This window comes from Aquarana catesbeiana, linkage group LG03 (assembly GCF_042186555.1).
Source record: "Aquarana catesbeiana isolate 2022-GZ linkage group LG03, ASM4218655v1, whole genome shotgun sequence".
Classification (NCBI taxonomy): domain Eukaryota; kingdom Metazoa; phylum Chordata; class Amphibia; order Anura; family Ranidae; genus Aquarana; species Aquarana catesbeiana.
The window spans coordinates 167,572,935-167,591,827 of NC_133326.1; the positions used below are offsets into that span (position 1 = coordinate 167,572,935).

An 18,893-nucleotide genomic window follows, 5' to 3' on the forward strand; every position below is an offset into this window, starting at 1 on the left:
GGATCCCCTACTAATCAGAACTGGATCTAATAATCTCCAAATCCTCAGACTGCTCTAAGCTATTAGGTAAAGTTGACATGTACTATACATTGGCCATAAATGTAACATCTAAAAGATGTAGAACTGCTCTTTCCAAGGCCAAGGGCTCTGTTTTTTTTTCACCAACACAAAAGAAAGACATCACGGGTCTGTAAGACCCCCCCGAGGTCTCATTAAAAAGGACTTTTCACCAGGGTTGTGTCCCCTAATGACAGTACTTAAGTGTAAAAAAATAAAAAAGCATTGTACTTCGTAAGTCTGTTATTGGCTGTCACAGTGATCACGTGATTGGCAGGCATCCTACACAATGCTGGGGGGTGCACAACTGAGCATGCACTCAGCACAACAAAGCAATTGTTATTAAAATGAACATTTTGTAACAATTATGTAAGTTTATATATAGATTTTTTGTGAGTTAATGATTATTTATTAAAACATATTTTGATAAACAATTGCTTAAAGCGGAATTCCGGCTGAAATATGACTTAAGATAAAAATACCCCTAGAATACTCATGCCTCGTGCCATGTAGCAAAAGTATGCTGTAAACGATGCCCAGTTTCTTCTGTGTGTAGCACCCTGGTGTTCAGGCAGGGTTGATCGCAACTTGCTCCTAAAGTTACCTGCCAGGTGTAGTTACTTTGGCTCATTGTTAGGGATCAATTGCGGTCACCCCAAGTCTGAAATTGCTGCACTTCTCTCTTCTGCCACTGGGTGGCCGGGTTACCTGGTGACATTAGATAAGAGAAGGGCAAAGCAATGAAAGATTAGGAGTATATGGGGCATCTCAGCCAATGGTCAGGGGTTTTCTTAAATCCCTTGGCTTGCTGGGAGAACCTATATATTTGGATGGAGTCAAGTGATCAGTGTTCTGTGCCACCTGGACTACTGTCACATCTGGCTGCTAGGCTGTCTGAGGTCCTATCCAGAAGCAAGAAAGCAGCATAGGGTTGGGATTGCGGCTTACAGTCCAACCAGAAGTGACGGTTCTGGCGTCCGGAGAACCTGTGGTGGTCGGAGGTAGAGGGGAAGCTGTTGCCACTAAGGGACCACCCACCTTATTACCGGGGACCACTGTGAGTAGCTGAAGCAAGTACCAGAGCAGTGTTCTCACCAACCGGGGATGGTGAAGTATTGGGAAACTTCAGCAGGTGTCAAGCCAGGGACCCAGCCAGTGGAGGTAACAGCTGCAGAGCAGCCTTGTGTGTCAAGCCAGGGACCGAGCAGGCCAGTGGGGTGAAGCTTATCTGGAGTGCCAAGCTAGGGATCCAGCAGAGAAGCGGGGGTGACACTTGTAGAAGACACTAAAAGTGCAGATTGGAAGAGCTTAAGGGATTTTCGGTGGCAGTGAATCAGCAAGTCTAGGGAGAGAGATTGGGAGCTCAGTGGGTTGAGAACCTACAAGAAGTGATTGTAAAGAAAGTGAAGGAGTTCGTTGCAACTTGTGTTAGGAACTGTTTTAAGACTGTTGCCATAGGAGACAGCATCCTACACATGCAGATGTGGTGTCTTGCTGGATGCCTTTCCCTGCATGGCTGTCTACCTGTAGACATCTCGGAGTCTGCCAATTAACATTGCCAATACTAAAGGGTGTCCTGGCCCTTTACCTTCTCTCCCAAAGTTCTGTTCAAGAGAAATAAAATCTCTTTGCATTTAAGAAGTGTCTGGCACCCATGAATATACCTTACACTACACCACTATGCCTTACAACCCACTCTAGATGGGAAGGATGTCAGCAGCTCTTGGCGGTTCTCATTAGACTAAAGGAGGCCTGGGACTACATGTGCAGGATTGTTTCCTTACTTTGTGAAGTTCCTGCACAGAGTGGCCATCTCCAGTGTAGGCATCTGAAGCCACAGTGTCCTTCCTGGATTCTGTGCATACTGGATACCCAGCATACACCTTCCGATTTTGTGCATGTGCAATGCAATGCAATCTTGGTCAGCTTGCCATGCCAAGCTGACCAATTTTTTCCATAGACGCCAATGTTAACTGTTACTAGAGCCATGCCATGTCAAGCTGCCCAAGAATTTCCATAGACGCCAATGTTAAATATTACGGGAGCAGTGCCATGCCAAGCTGACCAAGATCTCCCAGGAGCCAATGCAAAACCAGAAATGACGAAGGGTGGCGCGGCCACTAAAGGAGGAAGTGAAATTAGATATAGGCATAAATCAGGTAAGTGAACAGAAAAAACAGACAAAAAACTGCCAATTCATTTTAACCACTTACGGACCAGTTCACACCAATATACGTCGGCACTTTGAAGAGGGATATCGTTATGGCAGCAGCTAGCTGCCATAACCCCAGTATCCTCTTCTTCAGCGAGAGGTCCAGTTTCAGACAAAAGTGGTCTCTGCGGCAGATTCGCCACAAGATAACTTAAATAGGCGGCAGGATACCGGGTCGAAGGGGCCTCTCTCTAGCTTGGTATGGAGACGAGTGAGGGGAAGATGGCCAGCTTCATATCACCTGACAGCTGCCACCATCGATCCTGGCTTGATTCTGTACCACGCAGCAAATTCTTGAGGCTGCGTAGAAATTGCTCAGACATTGACTCCTTTAGAGTACAATCTGAACTTTTAAGAACCAAGTTGTTAGATAAAGGCTATGACCCTGGTCTTGTTGAACGTGAGTTCCAGTATGCCCTTGCGATGGACAGAGTCACTATTGAGGGAAAAACCCAGGAAACAACCGGATGATGGTTTTAAGTGGTCTATGCTCACTTTTTTTTCTGTTCAGCATTGACAGATTAAGGCCATCATCTCTAAACATTGGGGTATTCTCAAAAATGATAAAGTCCTTAATTCAACCTTGCCAGATCGACCTAAGGTAATCTTTAGAGGTGCCCCTACCTTACAGAGCAAAATTGCCCCAAATGTTATCAATCCTCCCACACGCCAGCCCTTCTTTCACGAGATGGAAGGTTTCTACTCGTGTAGAAGGTGCGTTGTCTGTCAGCACAATTCTTGGATTGGACGTAAGACTGTTTCTTTCACATCCTTTGTCACCCATAAACGCTATTCCATCAGGCAGTTCTGTACCTGTACTACCAGCCATATTGTATATTTAATTACATGCCACTGTGGTAAACAGTATGTGGGACGTACCATTCGCTCGTTTGCAGTGAGAGTGGCAGAGCACATTGCCCTTATTAAGAATGGGGACACCAAACACACCATCCCCAGACATTATAAACTTAGTCATAATCGGGTAATGGATGGAACGCAATTTGTAGTAATTGACAACTATGTTCCCCCTTGGAGAGGTGGCACCAGGACCAGAGGAGTATCACGCCTAGAGACCTTCTGGATCCACGAGCTCCGCACGCTCTCCCCCCTTGGTATCAACATGGAGCTTGACGTTAATGCCTTTATTAATATGGCTTGATGCCCAGCTGCACTGTCTTCTTCTCCTCTTTCTATTTTTATATATATGCTCTCAACTATTATCTAGCAATTTCATGAGTTTTCATGCGATTTGGCTTTATATTCCATATTTTTTTTACCATTTTTTGTACATATATATTTTTATGGTTTTAATCATCTGTACGAAATATATTTTTCTTTTATATTTTTTATATATGTCCTTTGTACAGTTTATACTTATGTGTATAAGCAAGTATCCTTACAACGAGAGGGGATTTCATTTCATATCTCCATACTTATTGCCTTTCCCTTATTGGTATGTTTTGCACAGTTATTGGATATAAAGAGGATATTCACACACAGTGATCACTTCTATACATATTTACTATTTTTGTTTCTTCCCCCACAGGTTGAGACATTTTCCAAGCAGGCACGTTTATTTTGTTTTCCTATTTTTATATATATTCTTTTCATATATTTTTTTGTATTCAGCACCTAGTGTCTACACTGACCCCACGATCTTTGTTTATTTGGGGCCACCGCACTAACACTTATGATCACGCCTCACGTGGCGTGTGGCCGCTCCCTCCCTGTGTGTTCTCCAATAGCGGCACTTTCCCCGAATGATGGGCGGACTACTGTCCGCAAGGCATGTCTCCCCAACCACGTCCGTCCACTAGTGCGCGCACACTCCGGTGGTTTCTCCATGCTTCACACGGGCCGTGATGCCATATGCTGCGCGTGCGCATCTCGGATGATTGACGCACAACTCACATTTCTTTACAGCTAATATATTAGTGCAGCTATACACCCAAGTAATACTGTTCACCAGTTTTTATGGGCATAATAATTTAATTTGACATTTTCTGACAACCATACCCAGGTCTTAATAACCCCATTGGTTTAACTTCCGGGACTTGTATTAAACCTTATAGAGAGGCGTGGAACGCACGCCGAGCAGCCATTTTGGCGCAAAACCGGAAGTGGCAATTAAGTACAGTCTGAAGTGACCTCCTCTCCTTAGAATCAAATTATATATATATTTGGCTGCAGTGGGGGGACCCCAGACGATGTCTAAGGACGAAACGCGTTGGGTAGGACCCCACTGCCGCCATACTTTTTACAGCGCCGTTATTAAAGAGTTTCATGTGAGTGTATCTCTTTTTAATAAATTTGGGATTTGTTTACGGAGTTACACTATGTGCCTTTTTTCCTTCTTATCTTACCATACGGCCATCTGCTTTTCAACATTTTCTTGAGGGACCCACCAGCGCCCGGCTGGCTCTTGGACCTCCATTCTCATCATCAGCCTAGAACATCCATCATCACCCACCACTCAAGCCTGTCCTGACCCAATCGGGCGTATGCCCCCTTGGGTCCACGTCATCTGGTAAGCCTTTCTACAGTTGGTGGTGGTGTGTCCCCTTTGTGTCCATTTCAGATGTTACATATTGGCCATGTTCTTCGCACAAAGTCATTGACATTTTGAGTCTTACTTATACGGAGGACTTTTTTATTATGTTTTTGCTTGATGTCCCTGTCATTTGTTGGACTTTGTTGATTTTCTAGCGCTACACATAATTTTTGTTCCGTCTCCATACTATTGCAGGGTGGAAGCAATGTCAAAACGTCACTTCCGCACATAGCTCTTAGAGACTTTTTTTTTTTTTTTTAAATGACATTTAAATTTTTTCTTTTATTGCATTTTAGTGTAAATATGAGATCTGAGGTCTTTTTGACCACAGATCTCATATTTAAGAGGTCCTGTCATTTTTTTTCTATTACAAGGGCTGTTTACATCCCTTGTAACAGGAATAAAAGTGCCAATTTTTTTTTTTTTTTAAAAGAACAGTGTAAAAATAAAAAATGGTAAAATAAGAAAAAAAAAAAAATTCTCTTTAAAATGTGCCCCGTCCCGCCGAACTCGCGTGCAGAAGCGAACGCATATGTGAGCAGCGCCGCATATGAAAATGGTGTTCAAACCACACATGTGAGGTATCGCCGTGATCGGTAGAGTGAGCGCAATATTTCTAGCCCTAGGACTCCTCTGTAACTCAAAATTTGCAACCTGTACAATTTTTTAAACGTCGCCTATGGAGATTTTAAAGGGTAAAAGTTGGTTGCCATTCCATGAGCAGGCGCAATTTTGAAGCGTGACATGTTGGGTATCAATTTACTCAGTGTAACATTATCTTTCACATTATCAAAAAAAAAAAAATTGGGCTAACTTTACTGTTGTCTTATTTAATTAAAAAAAGTACTTTTTCCAAAAAAGTGCGCTTGCAAGACCGCTGCGCAAATACAGTGTGACAGAAAGTATTGCAAACCGCCATTTTATTCTCTAGGGTGTTAGAAAAAAATATATATATATATTTTAACTTGTAAACACCAAATCTCAGAAAGAGGCTTGGTCCTTAAGTGGTTAAGGATGCACATTAGTACTGCATGATGAGGAGTGAAAAATGTGGGTGGAACTCCGCTTTAACCATTGGGGAAAAAAAAAATAAAATAATCAGTAATATCTTTTATTTTACAGGCCCTGTGCTTTCAGAAAATATATGGTTTGAGGTCTTTCCCCAAGTTTTTAAAGCCGTGAAGTGAAGAGTTGTAGAAAATTACAAAAAAGTGAAAGATAGCAAGAAGGGTCAAGCCGTTAAATATAAATACACATGGACAACAGAAGTTTACAACATTAGGGATAGAATCAAAAAAACAATGATCACACAATTTGGATAACGTGGGTATTTTTTTTCCCCATATATATATGCCGATATACATATTAAAGAGAACTCACTGTAAATCTGCCACATACTACAATTTGTTTTACGATTTTCTTTAGGCCCCTTTCACACAGGCTTTCCGATCAGGTCCACCTGTCAGTTTTTCAGGCTGACTTGATTGGACGCTCCATACACCTCTATGGACCAGCAGATGTCAGTGGTGATATGTCCGTCTGGAGAATCGGATAAAAACGGACAGGCAGTCCGTTTTCATCCGATCTCCATAGAGGACAGCAGGGCTCTGACAAGTCTGTCTCCGCACAGAATTGTCATCCGCCTGCTCAGCGGGGGATCAGCTGAGCGATCCCCGCTGAGCAAAAGCCGAGTCCGTACACGGACAAGCCCGTGTGAAAGGGGCCTTAGACTTACCAAAGACCATGTCTTGGAAGGATGTGCCCGATTAGTTATACACTGCGGTAAGCTCACAGACTACATACTTGATGGTAAATTTAAATGAGATTGTAGAGAGACCAAACTGTAATGTGTCACCAGCCTTAAAGGAAAATATCCAGTGGCGGCCAGTCCATAAGGGCCACGCCCCCAAAGTTAGTTTGCCAAAGAAAAAAAAAAAAAAAAAACTACTTTAACGTGTTAAAACTATTAGGCCTTTTACACGCTGCAGCTTGAAAAAGCTTAGTACAGCTTATTTTTTTTTCTGAGCTAAAATACAGCCCATTAAATTGTAATATGCCTATGCACACAGGCGCGTAAGCAAGCGCTGTGTATTCTTCAGTAAAATTTAAAAAAAAAAAAAAATCTGAATTCTTGGTCAGTTATTTGCGCGTAATCATGTACATTTGTGCGCAAATGTGCATGAACATAGTTAATGCGAGAATAAGTATGTGTGCAAACACATGTGTGCAAATACATACAAAAAAAAAAAAAAAAGTCTGAAAAAAATAGGACTTGGGCCTCTTGAGCATCTATTATAATTTATTAAAAAATAAAATTGTTCATGTGTGTGTGCACTGTGCGGGGGACAGACTTATGGGTGTCTATTAGGTCCGTACATTTTTTAAAAACATGCGATTTGAGGCTGAAGCTCTTATTAGCTTGTTTCAGGTTGTCCTCGGGGCACAGAACACTGCCTCGAGCCTTCCCACTTTTGATTTTAGCAAATCAATATTAGTCATTGCTTCACTTCCGGTTTCCGGCTTCTCGTCCTGTGGAACACAAGGTGTCCTCTGACGAGTGCCGACCTGGAGGGGTTGGTTTGCGAGCCCCCACCAAAATTTTTTAAGCACCAGCTGCCAAATGAAAATATCTATATATAAATCATGGTGGGTAGAACTGTATGGAACAGTATATACAACTTCCCCTACCTTTCTGCTTTTGTCACTAAACTCCTTATTAAAAAGTTAACTTACCATTCTTGGGTTTAGGTTTGCAGTTTACACAATCATCCCCGTTAATGTGCACAGTTACAACATAGGTTGTACAATTTGACAATCCAGGATCTAAGCAAGACACTAAAACAAAAAAAAAAAAAACAAAAAAAAAAAAAAACAAACAAAGAAAATTAGTGAACAAAAGCAAAATTAGGAAAAGAAAACTAATGTCACTTTGCTATACAAGTCAACCTTGATGGGAATGCACACTTTATTATATTTTCTTTATTATCGTCAGGAGTAAATACAATTTTTAGAAATATTTAATAAAATATTGCATATAAATAGTTTGTACTTTTACATTGAATCAATTAGTGGCGCTCTCTTTTTAGTTCTTGCCCGTGTCCCCCGAAACTCTCTGTATTGGGAGCATCAGATGCTGGCATCCCCTGCTGCATTCTGGTTCCATCTGCTGACCCCTACGCAGCAGGGGACCATGCATGCGTTACACCTATAAATGTGCCTAGAGAATTTTGCCAGCACGAGCAGCGGGACAGGTAGGTTTTAGGTTCTCTCCTAAAATAAATCACACACACAGGTTGGACTTGGACTTTTTTTCAACCTCACCTACTATGCAACTATCTAAAGAGAAGGTTTTAATAGCATTGAATTACAGTATAGCTTGTGAGATTATATATATATATATATATATATATATATATATATATATATATATATATATATATATATATATATATTTTAATCTCTACATTTTTTTTCCCCATAAAAGTGGGGATACCATTTAACTTTTGAAAATAGCAACAGCTTAACTTTAATAGAAAGTCATTCTTAGGAGGAAAAAAAAAAAAAAAAAAAAAAAGGTTCAACACACCAGGAGAGCATTCCATAACTTCTCCTTTGTATCCAGTTTCTTCCTCCAGTTCTCGAAGTGCTGCCTGTTCTGCAGTCTCATTCTTGTCAATAAGGCCTGGCAAGGTAAACCCAGTAAACCAAATAAAAATAAGTCAGTAAGAAATACAGGCCTCTGTGGACTGTGTAAGACTATTGCTAAAGGTTTCATGGTATCTGTATATTTTAATAAATTACAAACCCCATAATTTTTTGTACAGGATTGTCAGATTCAGTGTTAAAAATAAAAAAATTAAGCATGCTACTAAGCATTTTATAAATGGCATAGAAGGTAACACCACCATAGCCTCACCTTCTCAGTACTGTAAAAATTATCAGGTGGCTCTACACCCGCCTGGATAATTTTTTACTGACAGCCAATCGCAAAACAATATACTAAAACGTACCTTGCTATACGAGGTGATAAAGCGGTAGTAAACAGCAGTTATTTTTTCTCTTTTTGCAGCCTGCAAGGTAAAGCCATAATGTGCTAGTATGCATCGCATACTAGCAAATTATGTGAAACTTGCCTTAGAACAAACCCTTCCAGTGGCGCACTGTCACTTGTTTTAAAATGGTTACTACTTGTTCAGAATATGTAAACACTTTAGTGTGTATGATCTGTGCACAAGTTTCACTTTAACCCCTTTTATTACGCCCAACACATCCGTGTGATGGCAAAAGGGTGGGCTTTACACCCACACACCACACATATGCATTGCTGGATTTATGTCCTGAGAGCGTGCGTACTACATGCTCCCAGCACAAAGACTGAGCTGTTGAAGACAGCTCATGGTTCAGATTAAAGTTCAGTAGCTGGTGGGACCAACTTCCGATCATGTGACCACGCTAACAGCATAGCATACAAGTACTGCCGCACAATGTATTCAACTTCAGTGTTAGGTGAATGAAAGACTTCAGCTCATGTCCCTGCCCAATGTGGGCGAAACATGTCAGGAGGGGTGTAGCAGAAATTGAGCTGAAGCCTGTCTATCATTCACTGGAGTTAAATACAGCATGCAGCAAAATTTGTATCCTATATAAGATCTTGGAGCAAGATGTGCTCTGTCTCTGCCAGCACCTGAATACAGATACTGTGGGCTTGGTGAGGCCCCAAGCTGTTAAGGTACACTGTGAGAAGTCAGATAACCGCTGATCCTACCCGCCCCCAGGCATTCAGAACTGCTTAAAGGGATGCCGTGGCGGGTGGGAAGGGGTTAAGGGCCCATTTACATTGTTGGCAAAAATTAATGTGCACTCAAAAAAAAAACAAAAATAAAAAAAAAGGTTCATGCAGCATAGTGTGAATGGCCCAAAAGACAGACAAGTTGAAAATAATGCTGGCAAAGCAACACTGACCTGCTGGGAATTCTAGGCAGTAGCAGCCTAAAGGAGGCCGAAACTGTTTTATGAGCACCATACATTCATAATGAAGAGTTCTCTGTAGTACTGGTAATATTGCTACACCTGTTGAACAACAAATTGAAATAATTACACACTCTAAATGTAACAAGATTGTATCCTTTATTTTTAACAAATGAAATGCAACTAGAGAAAATTGCTTACCATCTACAGCATTTCCTTCTATTCTGGTTGTACGTTTCACAGTCTCCCATGTTCTGAGGGAAGAGATGAAGAAAAACTCTTAAAACCGTTAAAGGGTTTGTTAACCCACCCCTACAAACATACATAATCCTGCTGCTTCCCTAATGACAGGAAAGATTCCCCCACCGTCATCCAGGATGCAAGAAGGAGAGGAGAGAGCTGGCCGGTCACATGACCGCGGAGAGACGCTCTGAAATACAGTAAACAAGCCTTTTTTTAAATTAAACACAGACAGAAGCACCTGTCATTAGGGAATCAGCAGGATTATATGCATTTTAAAAAGTTATGACCACAGCAGGAGCGGAGTGGCCTGGCACTGACACAGGGGCAGGCAGGGAGGGGGGAGGAGGACACAAGAGCACATAGGGAGGACAGGAGAGCTGCGGCTGATGGAGGTACGTAAACTGACCACGGTATCAGGCTCCGCGGCCGTGATATACCGTGGTCAGTTTACAAAGGTGAGGGCAAACACTGGCAGCATCTGCCAGGTATTTCAGGCCTTACAGGGGGCTAAATCACACAACACAAGAACTGCTGTATAAGATGCTTTAAAAAGGAGCAGGATTTTTTTGGGGGGGATTTATGCTTTAAAATGGCTGTCGAGTTAAAAAATAATGTTTTTTTTTTTTTTTTTTTTAGGTTTTAGATTTGGGTAGAAACCTTGTTCTGTTTTTTACGGATATCCAGGGCCCCCTTCACCTTCTGCCCCAGTGACAATTTTACCAGACAGGAATTACCGGAAAAGTAGCACTGTGAAGAATTTGAGAACAGGCGAGTACAAAACAAATTTGAAGAAAAATTATGCTGGAGGACCTTCAACAGAGGGAAGTGAGGAAAGCTTTGGGGAGAAATGTAGAGTCTGGGATCAGACAACATCCTAAAAGTCTTTTGTAGGAGACTAAATGCAGCATTCAGACTGCATTAAGGAAAAGTTTGAGATGCTTATAATGCTGTCCATAGATGGATCAAAATTCGTCCAGTTCAGCAAGGACCGGATGAATTTTTATCACTGTGTGGCCCATCCCTGCTTCATTTTATTGACTTCTGTTGAAGGAGAAGGCTGGAAAACCTCTCGATCAGGGATGCAGCTTGTGATCAATGTATTCTGACAGCAGTGGGAGCCACTGTTGGAAAGCAATATCCTGTGGCGGGAGAATCCTCCGTCCACCCCGCTGGCTGATCAAAAAAAACAAAACACAACACCACACAGAACTAAACCATCTATGGTGAGTTTAAGAGCTGTCCACAATCCTCTAAGGCAGTGGTCATCAACCCTGTCAGGGCCCATGAACAAGCCAAGTTTACAAGATAACTGAAATACATCACAGGTGATATAATTTGCTGCTCAGTGATTGCAGTGTTCTAGTCTGCATCTCCCCAATGTAATACATAAAAACTGGCCTGTTATTGGGCCCTGAGGACAGGGTTGATGACCACTGCTCTAAGGCACTTGTTGCCAATGTGCTTCAGTCTGCATTTGCTTCGCCTTGACTCGCATTGGGAGAAAAGTAGTTTTTAGGTGTCGTTGAGTGCCTTACCGAGTGCACAAGTCCTAAATCTGTTTCAAACAATATGTGGATGCAGCCATTATACAAAAAATACCTTCGAGCAATACTGAATCCTCCTAATCTGCCCATACTATATTCAAGAAGATTGCTCAAGTGCTGTGAAATGATTTTGTGCAAATGACAGTCAGAAATAGAAACACAAGTCCACACAGTCTGATGTTATGCAAGTCCACTTGTGATTTGGGTGCTGACTTGATTATCTATACAGAATTAATTTTCATACCTTCATAATAAATTAGAAAGCCCAATGACAAAGCCTTTCTACACAACACTATTATTCAGATCTTTTTTCCATTATAACCCGCATTTGACAGCTGTGCAGGTTAAAACTACAGAAAATTCAGGTGAGCAATAGTTCATTACTATTTCTTGTACATTTGTAGATATCCTTTGTTAAAAAAAAAAAAAAAAAAAAAAGTATATGTAGCGCTGGTAGATTTACAATCTACCGCAGATTAGGTAAATTTAGTAAATTGTGTGTTAGGAAGGTTAAAAGTTTGCCTCTGTTCCAGCTTGGCTGACGTGTGTGCTTCCGTGCTGACCGGTGGGTGTCGCTGTTACCATTAGGCAGTGTTGGAAGGGCAACGTGTCGAAGTGTATAGATGCTCCTCTGTCTCGGAGGCAAGCTCGGTGGAGGTGGTCCTCCGAGTTGCATTCTGGGCGAGGGTATTTATGGGACAGACGCCATGTTCTAAGGTCGTTTTGCAGCCACCTGCTGGCCCTCCTGGCCAACAAGTATGCGTTACGGAGCTACCACGTGGTCCTACGATCGGGAGGCCCGCGACGCTACAGCGCAGGGGTGGGTCCAGAGGCTTGTCTGGGGCCTACCACCGCGGCCGAGGAATGGTCCTGAGCTGTCGGTCCTGTGTGACGAAGCTGGACAGCCGAGGAGATCCCAGGGAAGGACCCGTCTTGGAGAGATCACGCAGTGTGCTGGTCTATAGAGGGGCCTGGTGACTCGGCTGGAGGACGTATCCAAAAGAAGTAACCATACAGCATAGTGTCCCCGGTTCGGCTTAAAGGTTCAGGCACTGTGACTGACTGTTCACTGCAGAAGATCTGATACATCCTGTGGCAGAGGATTGTGCAGATTTACCCCCCCCAAATAAGTCTGTGGCAGAGACTTTCAATTCGTGCTGCCTGCTAGAACGGTGAGAGAGGCCTATCCAGACGAGCAAAGAGTGTGTCCCATGAGGGGAATGCATTCCACATAATTATCTGAATCCTACCGGGACATTTGTCGCTAAGATTTTTGCAAGAAGATATTTGAGTTTCTCCTGAGAGTTTCCTTTTCCATCTCTTTCCTGCTACTTCCAAAAGTTTGACTGTTCAATAAAGCATTGAGAATAGGGCTGAAACAACTAATCGATTAATCAACAACTAATCGATTATGAAAATAGTTGTCAACTATTTTCATAATCGATTAATCGGCCAGCCGATTAGTTGGCCTGCATACAGAATGCATTATTTGTTTACATATCAGGAAATACAGTGCAGCACACATACAGATCAGTACACCATCCATATGTGTTAGTAAGTGCCTGAGATCTTGTGAATGTGAGTGTGTGAGGAACAATGTCTCATGGGACATGTAGTCCTGGGCAGAAAGTGAGTGGATCTAAAGACAGAAGTTTTTTTACCTTGCTATAGGGGCTCGCTATACTATAATTTGCAGCTTGCTATTGGGGCACTCTAAAGGCAGGAGGAGCCAGAAGCATCGGTGGGGGACCCCAGAAGAGAAGAATCGGGGCTGCTCTGTGCAAAACCATTACACAGAGCAGGTAAGTATAACATATTTGTTTTTAAAAAAAAACAAATTACTTCAAAGACTGTGCAGGGAAGATCAGCATCTGACCCCAGAGAAGGTGGAGGCTGATAGACTGGAGGTAATAGCAGGCATTACTATTACATTTAAAGTAAACTTTTACATGGAGGCAAGCCACATTACGTGGGGAGCAGGGCACATTACGTGGGGAGCAGGGCACATTACGTGGGGAGCAGGGCACATTACGTGGGGAGCAGGGCACATTATGTATGGGCAGGGCACATTACATGGGAGCAGGGCACATTATATGGGGGCAGGGCACATTATGTGGGAGCAGGGCACATTACATACACCCCAGCGTGAAAGGGGTCTAAATAAATAATGTGATCAACGAGTCTGTTGATATTTACCAGATTCAACCTCCAATAGTATATACAGTATATCTCTTCTGTCTGTTATTCTCAGAGTGGATTAGAGATTTTGCTCCCTAATCATATAGTTGGTTAGTTATATTTACCACTGCATATGAATTTTTAAGAATACATTGCCTTTTTTTTAAACTTTACATATTAAATTATACACCACATTTTTTTTAAGGTTATTATCCGATTAATCGATTAATTGAAACAATAATCGGCCAACTAATCGATTATGAAAATAATCGTTAGTTGCAGCCCTAATTGAGAACGTACTCCAGTGTTGGGGCCTGTGTCGTCCAGCAGTAAACTCAATGGAACGTCCTCCGCAGGTTCGGGTTTGGCCCGGTCTTTATCTCATGGGTCAGGATGATATATAGGGCCTCTACGGCCAGAGTTCGCACAGGTACGGTACTTTCCCCAACCTTTTCTTTGGGTAGGGGAACTAGACAGGGGTGCCCGCTCTCGCCGGGTCTTTTTGCCCTGGCAATAGAGCCTATGGCTGCCCTTCTCAGGGCCACACCCCGGGTTAGGGGGATTACGAGGGGTCCTCTACAGGAAAAGGTGTCGTTATACGCCGACGACACCTTACTTTATCTTAAAGATGACGGTACTTCTCTACAAGAGGCTCTCTTGGTAATTAATAGGTTTGGGAAATTCTCTGGTATATGTATCAACTGGGGAAAGTCGATCCTGTTTCCTCTGCGGGCGGGGTCTTCTCCCTTGCAGACGGATGGACAACTCAGTAGGGTTTCCCAGTTTAGATACCTAGGGGTAGAAATACATCAAGACTTAAAAAAATATATCAGTCTTAACTTAAACCCTGTGATTAACCAACTATCCCAAAGATGTAACACATGGAGATCCCTACCACTAACCCCGGTTGGCCGTGTCAACTTAATCAAAATGTCAATTCTACCTAAATTTATATACCTTTTCCGACAAACCCCGATCCCTATATCAATGACCTTCTTTCGACATTTAGATAGCATTATTACCTCATTCATATGGAACGGGAAAACTCCTAGAATAGCCAGGGCAGCATTGCAATTACCAGGGACCTTGGGGGGTCTGGCCTTGCCATGCTTCCTAAAATACTACTGGGCAGCGGTATTGGTAACAGTAAAATGGTGGTTCTCAGAAGAACCGGCTAACCCTGCTGCTTCCCTAGAGGCAGCGCTGATCGGCTCCCATGCAGAGTTGGGGAATTTGGTGCATAGAGGCCCTAGATCCAATCCAGATGTGACCTATCCCATGAAAACAACCCTTAAGGTATGGGACACTGTCAATAAGCTATTTCTGAGACCTGGTGGTTGGTCCCCAGCAACCCCCCTATGGGGTAATCCTCATCTGCCTCATTTTCACTCCATCCCCGACCCGGTTGTGTGGGCCAGATATGGAGTCACGACCCTGAGGGATATAGTTGCCCAGGGACAACTAATCACCTTTGATGCTTTAAAAAGAGAAAAGGATCTACCCAATCATATGTTTTTCAGGTTCCTCCAGGTGAGGCATGCGTTCCGGTCCCAGTTCCCCGGTCCGCTGACTCTGGAGGAGACACCGATGGAAAGTGTATTAAAAAACCAAGATGGCGGAGGAACGCTGTCCGTCTATAATTTGCTTGTGACTCGAGATACATCTAAAGTCTCCCAGCTATGTGAGCGGTGGAGGGTGGATGTTCCGGAGTTGACGGATGGGGACTGGGAAGAGGGAATTCAGCAATATTTACCCTTGACAATTTCAGCAAGGGATAGATTTATGCAGCTGAAATTTTTACATAGGGCCTATTACTCTCCAACACGCCTGGCAAGAATATACCCTGATAGAATAGCGAGGTGCCCTAGATGTGGGTCTGGGGAGGCCGATTTCTTTCATGTAGTCTGGTCCTGCCCTGGAGTGGTGGAATTCTGGAATAGTATACTTGCCGATATCAACTCGATAGGGGGACTACAAGTCCCATATAGCCCAATACCTCTTCTACTAGGTATTTGTGACTTTCTAGAAGTCACATGGGGGAAGAAACTGTTCATCTTCTACACCACATTATATGCTAGGAAAGCAATCCTACTGCAGTGGAATCAGTCCCAACCGCCCACCAAACAACTCTGGCAATCTCTGGTAAATAAGGCACTACCATTATATAAAATGACATATATGGGAAGAAATTGTCCAAAAAATTTGAAAAAATCTGGGCAGCGTGGGTGAAGGCAAAACACTTGTCTATTGAATGAAATGTTGGGTCCGGGTCCATTGGGATTGGCGTTGAGTGCCCCCAGGACTCCTCAAAACTATGTACGAGTGGGTTAGAATGTTCCAAGCTGAAAGGCGGGATCCCTTACACTTACATTTATACCTTATGTTAATATCCTTAATGAGTATTAGTATTTTCCTCTGAAATGGATAACTAATGTGATAATTGAATCTTACTCATACCAAGTCATGTAACTGTTCTATACATGCCACCTGTAATCAAATCTAACATGAAGTGAATTGTTTTTGTTGTGAAAATTTAAATAAACTTCTAATGTTAAAAAAAAAAAAAAAAAAAAAAAAAAACTCTCAATGGAACCCCTAGACCCGGTGCCGGTGAAACAGAGGGAAGCAAAGTGAAGGTAACAGACCCGCTTAAACCAGCAGCTCCACCATGAGTTAGTGCTACATATAAAAATCCCTTTTTTAAATAGGCTTAGTTTTTAAAAATTGTATATTTCAAATGTATACAAAGGAAATCCTTCTCTACCAATACCTGCACAGCATGAACTAAAGAAAATGGGAATTGTTCGCCTGCTATTACGTATTATTAAAGTAGAACTATAGGCAAAACTTTATTTTTTTAATTTCAGATACAGTAAGGGAGGGTTATAATGTCCGTCATTTTTCTTTTGCCACCTGTGTCCCATTAGGGAGATTTACCTTCACTTCCTGTTCCACAGCCAAAAAAGGAAGTGAGAGTAACACCCTGAAAATTAAGGGAATCCCCAGGTCACCATAAATGGTGCCCCCCATTGGAAAATTTCCCCTGTATTACTTTTCTGGGGAGAACCCAAAATTTGGAATTCTCTTTTACTTTCAGTGATAATGGTAAACAGGACAAATAGAGAGGGTGAATCTCCCTAATGGGGGGGGGGCCACAGACAACATTAAAAACTTAATAGGTCTTCCAATTTCCCTCCAGTCTGTGAAATTTTGCCACGCAAACAGACTGCTAAATATAACTGGAGCCCACAATAAATCTGACAGCAAAATCTACTAATGAGACTAGTTTCTATGCTGTCTACTTCAGACATGCTCACAATCATAATTTTTATAGCATGTTAGAAAATGGCTGCTTTGAGCTATAGCTTTACTTTTCATCCAGTTCTAACACCTTATTTGCAATACTTACAAGTTTTAGGTAGACTGATTTGCTTAGTACACAGTTTTCTGATGTTTTGGTAAGCTTAGTGCAAAATAAATACCATGCTATTATGCAGTGCTGAAAACGGTTACCAACCTGGTTTTTCCTTCATGGTCCACATATGTGGTTTCCTCAAGCTGTACCCATTTTCCTTTTACAAGCGTCTAAATCAAAAAACACAGATGTAATGAACAAGAGCAAACATTCAATGAGTTTTATGTAAATGGTAGTAAGTAATATGTAAAACTGAGTTCCATGCTCATCCAGTATGGGAAAAAAAATTGCATTTGAAAAAAAAGAAAAAAAAAAAAAAAAAACACTTGCAAAGTGGACAATGGACAGCTGTTCATAGACTGGCCAATTATCAGCCAAGACATGAGATTTTACTGGTCCAACTATAGGCCTAAGCCTATTATCTTGGCACACTCTACCAAGTCAATATCTATCTGCACATCAAGCAGCAGGATAAAAATCATACAGTGAGGGGAGTATTTGATCCCTGATTTTGTACGTTTGCCCATTGACAAAGAAATGATCAGTCTAAAATTTGAATGGTCAGTTTATTTTAACAGTAATAGGGCGTACACACGGTCGGACTTTGTTCGGACATTCCGACAACAAAATCCTAGGATTTTTTCCGACGGATGTTGGCTCAAACTTGTTTTGTCTACACACGGTCGCACAAAGTTGTCGGAAAATCCAATCGTTCTAAACGCGGTGACGTAAAACACGTACGTCGGGACTATAAACGGGGCAGTGGCCAATAGCTTTCATCTCTTTATTTATTCTGAGCATGCGTGGCACTTTGTCCGTCGGATTTGTGTACACACGATCGGAATTTCCGACAACGGATTTTGTTGTCAGAAAATTTTATCTCCTGCTCTCCAACTTTGTGTGTCGGAAAATCCAATGGAAAATGTCCGATGGAGCCCACACACGGTCGGAATTTCCGACAACACGCTCCGATCGGACATTTTCCATCGGAAAATCCGACCGTGTGTACAGGGCATAAGAGATATCAAAAATATCCAGAAAATGCATAAAAAAAAAAAAATAAAAAAAAAAAAAAAACCACACACCTGTCCACAGAAGCAATCAGATTCCAATCTCTCCACCATGGCTAAGACCAAAGAGCCGTCCAAGGATGTCAGGGACAAGATCTACACAAGGCTGAAATAGGCTACAAGACCATTGTCAAGTAGCTTGGTGAGAGTATGACAACAGTTGGTGCGATTATTCGCAAATGGAAGAAACACAAAATAACTGTCAATCTCCCTTGGTCTGGTGCTCCATGCAAGATCTGACCTCGTGGAATTTCAATGATCATGAGAACAATGAGGAATCAGCCCAGAAATACTCAGGAGAATCTTGTCAATGATCTCAAGGCAGCTGGAACCATAATCATCAAGAAAACAAATTGGTAACACTATGCCCATGAAGGACTGAAATCCTGCAGCGCCCACAAGTTTAAGAAAGCACATGTACAGTCCCGTCTGAAGATTGCTAATGAACATCTGAATGATTCAGAGGAGAACCTGGTGAAAGTGTTGTGGTCAGATGGGACCAAAATCAAGCATGCCTATGACCCCAAGAACACCATCCCCACCGTCCAACATGGAGGTGGAAACATCATGCTTTGGGGGTGTTTTTCTGCTGAGGGGACAGGACAGCTTCACAGCCTCAAAGGGAAGGTGCCAGGTACCGTCAAATCTTGGGTGA

General features: G+C 42.3%; 1 protein-coding gene across 3 annotated transcripts in view; it reads right to left on the reverse strand.

Moving 5' to 3' along the window:
- Window positions 1-18,893, reverse strand: part of NUDT5 (nudix hydrolase 5) — a 34,842-nt gene that overhangs the window by 5,013 nt on the left and 10,936 nt on the right. For 2 of the 3 annotated variants that reach the window (XM_073619498.1, XM_073619500.1), the window contains exons 3-7: window positions 17,271-17,338; window positions 9,990-10,042; window positions 9,783-9,890; window positions 8,407-8,502; window positions 7,554-7,655 (exon numbers count right to left, since the gene is read on the reverse strand). In XM_073619498.1, the coding sequence (XP_073475599.1) occupies window positions 7,554-7,655; window positions 8,407-8,502; window positions 9,783-9,890; window positions 9,990-10,042; window positions 17,271-17,338 (427 nt within the window). Of the gene's footprint in view, window positions 1-682; window positions 766-7,553; window positions 7,656-8,406; window positions 8,503-9,782; window positions 9,891-9,989; window positions 10,043-17,270; window positions 17,339-18,893 lie in introns of those variants that run through there. The other variant, XM_073619499.1, reaches the window with a different exon arrangement.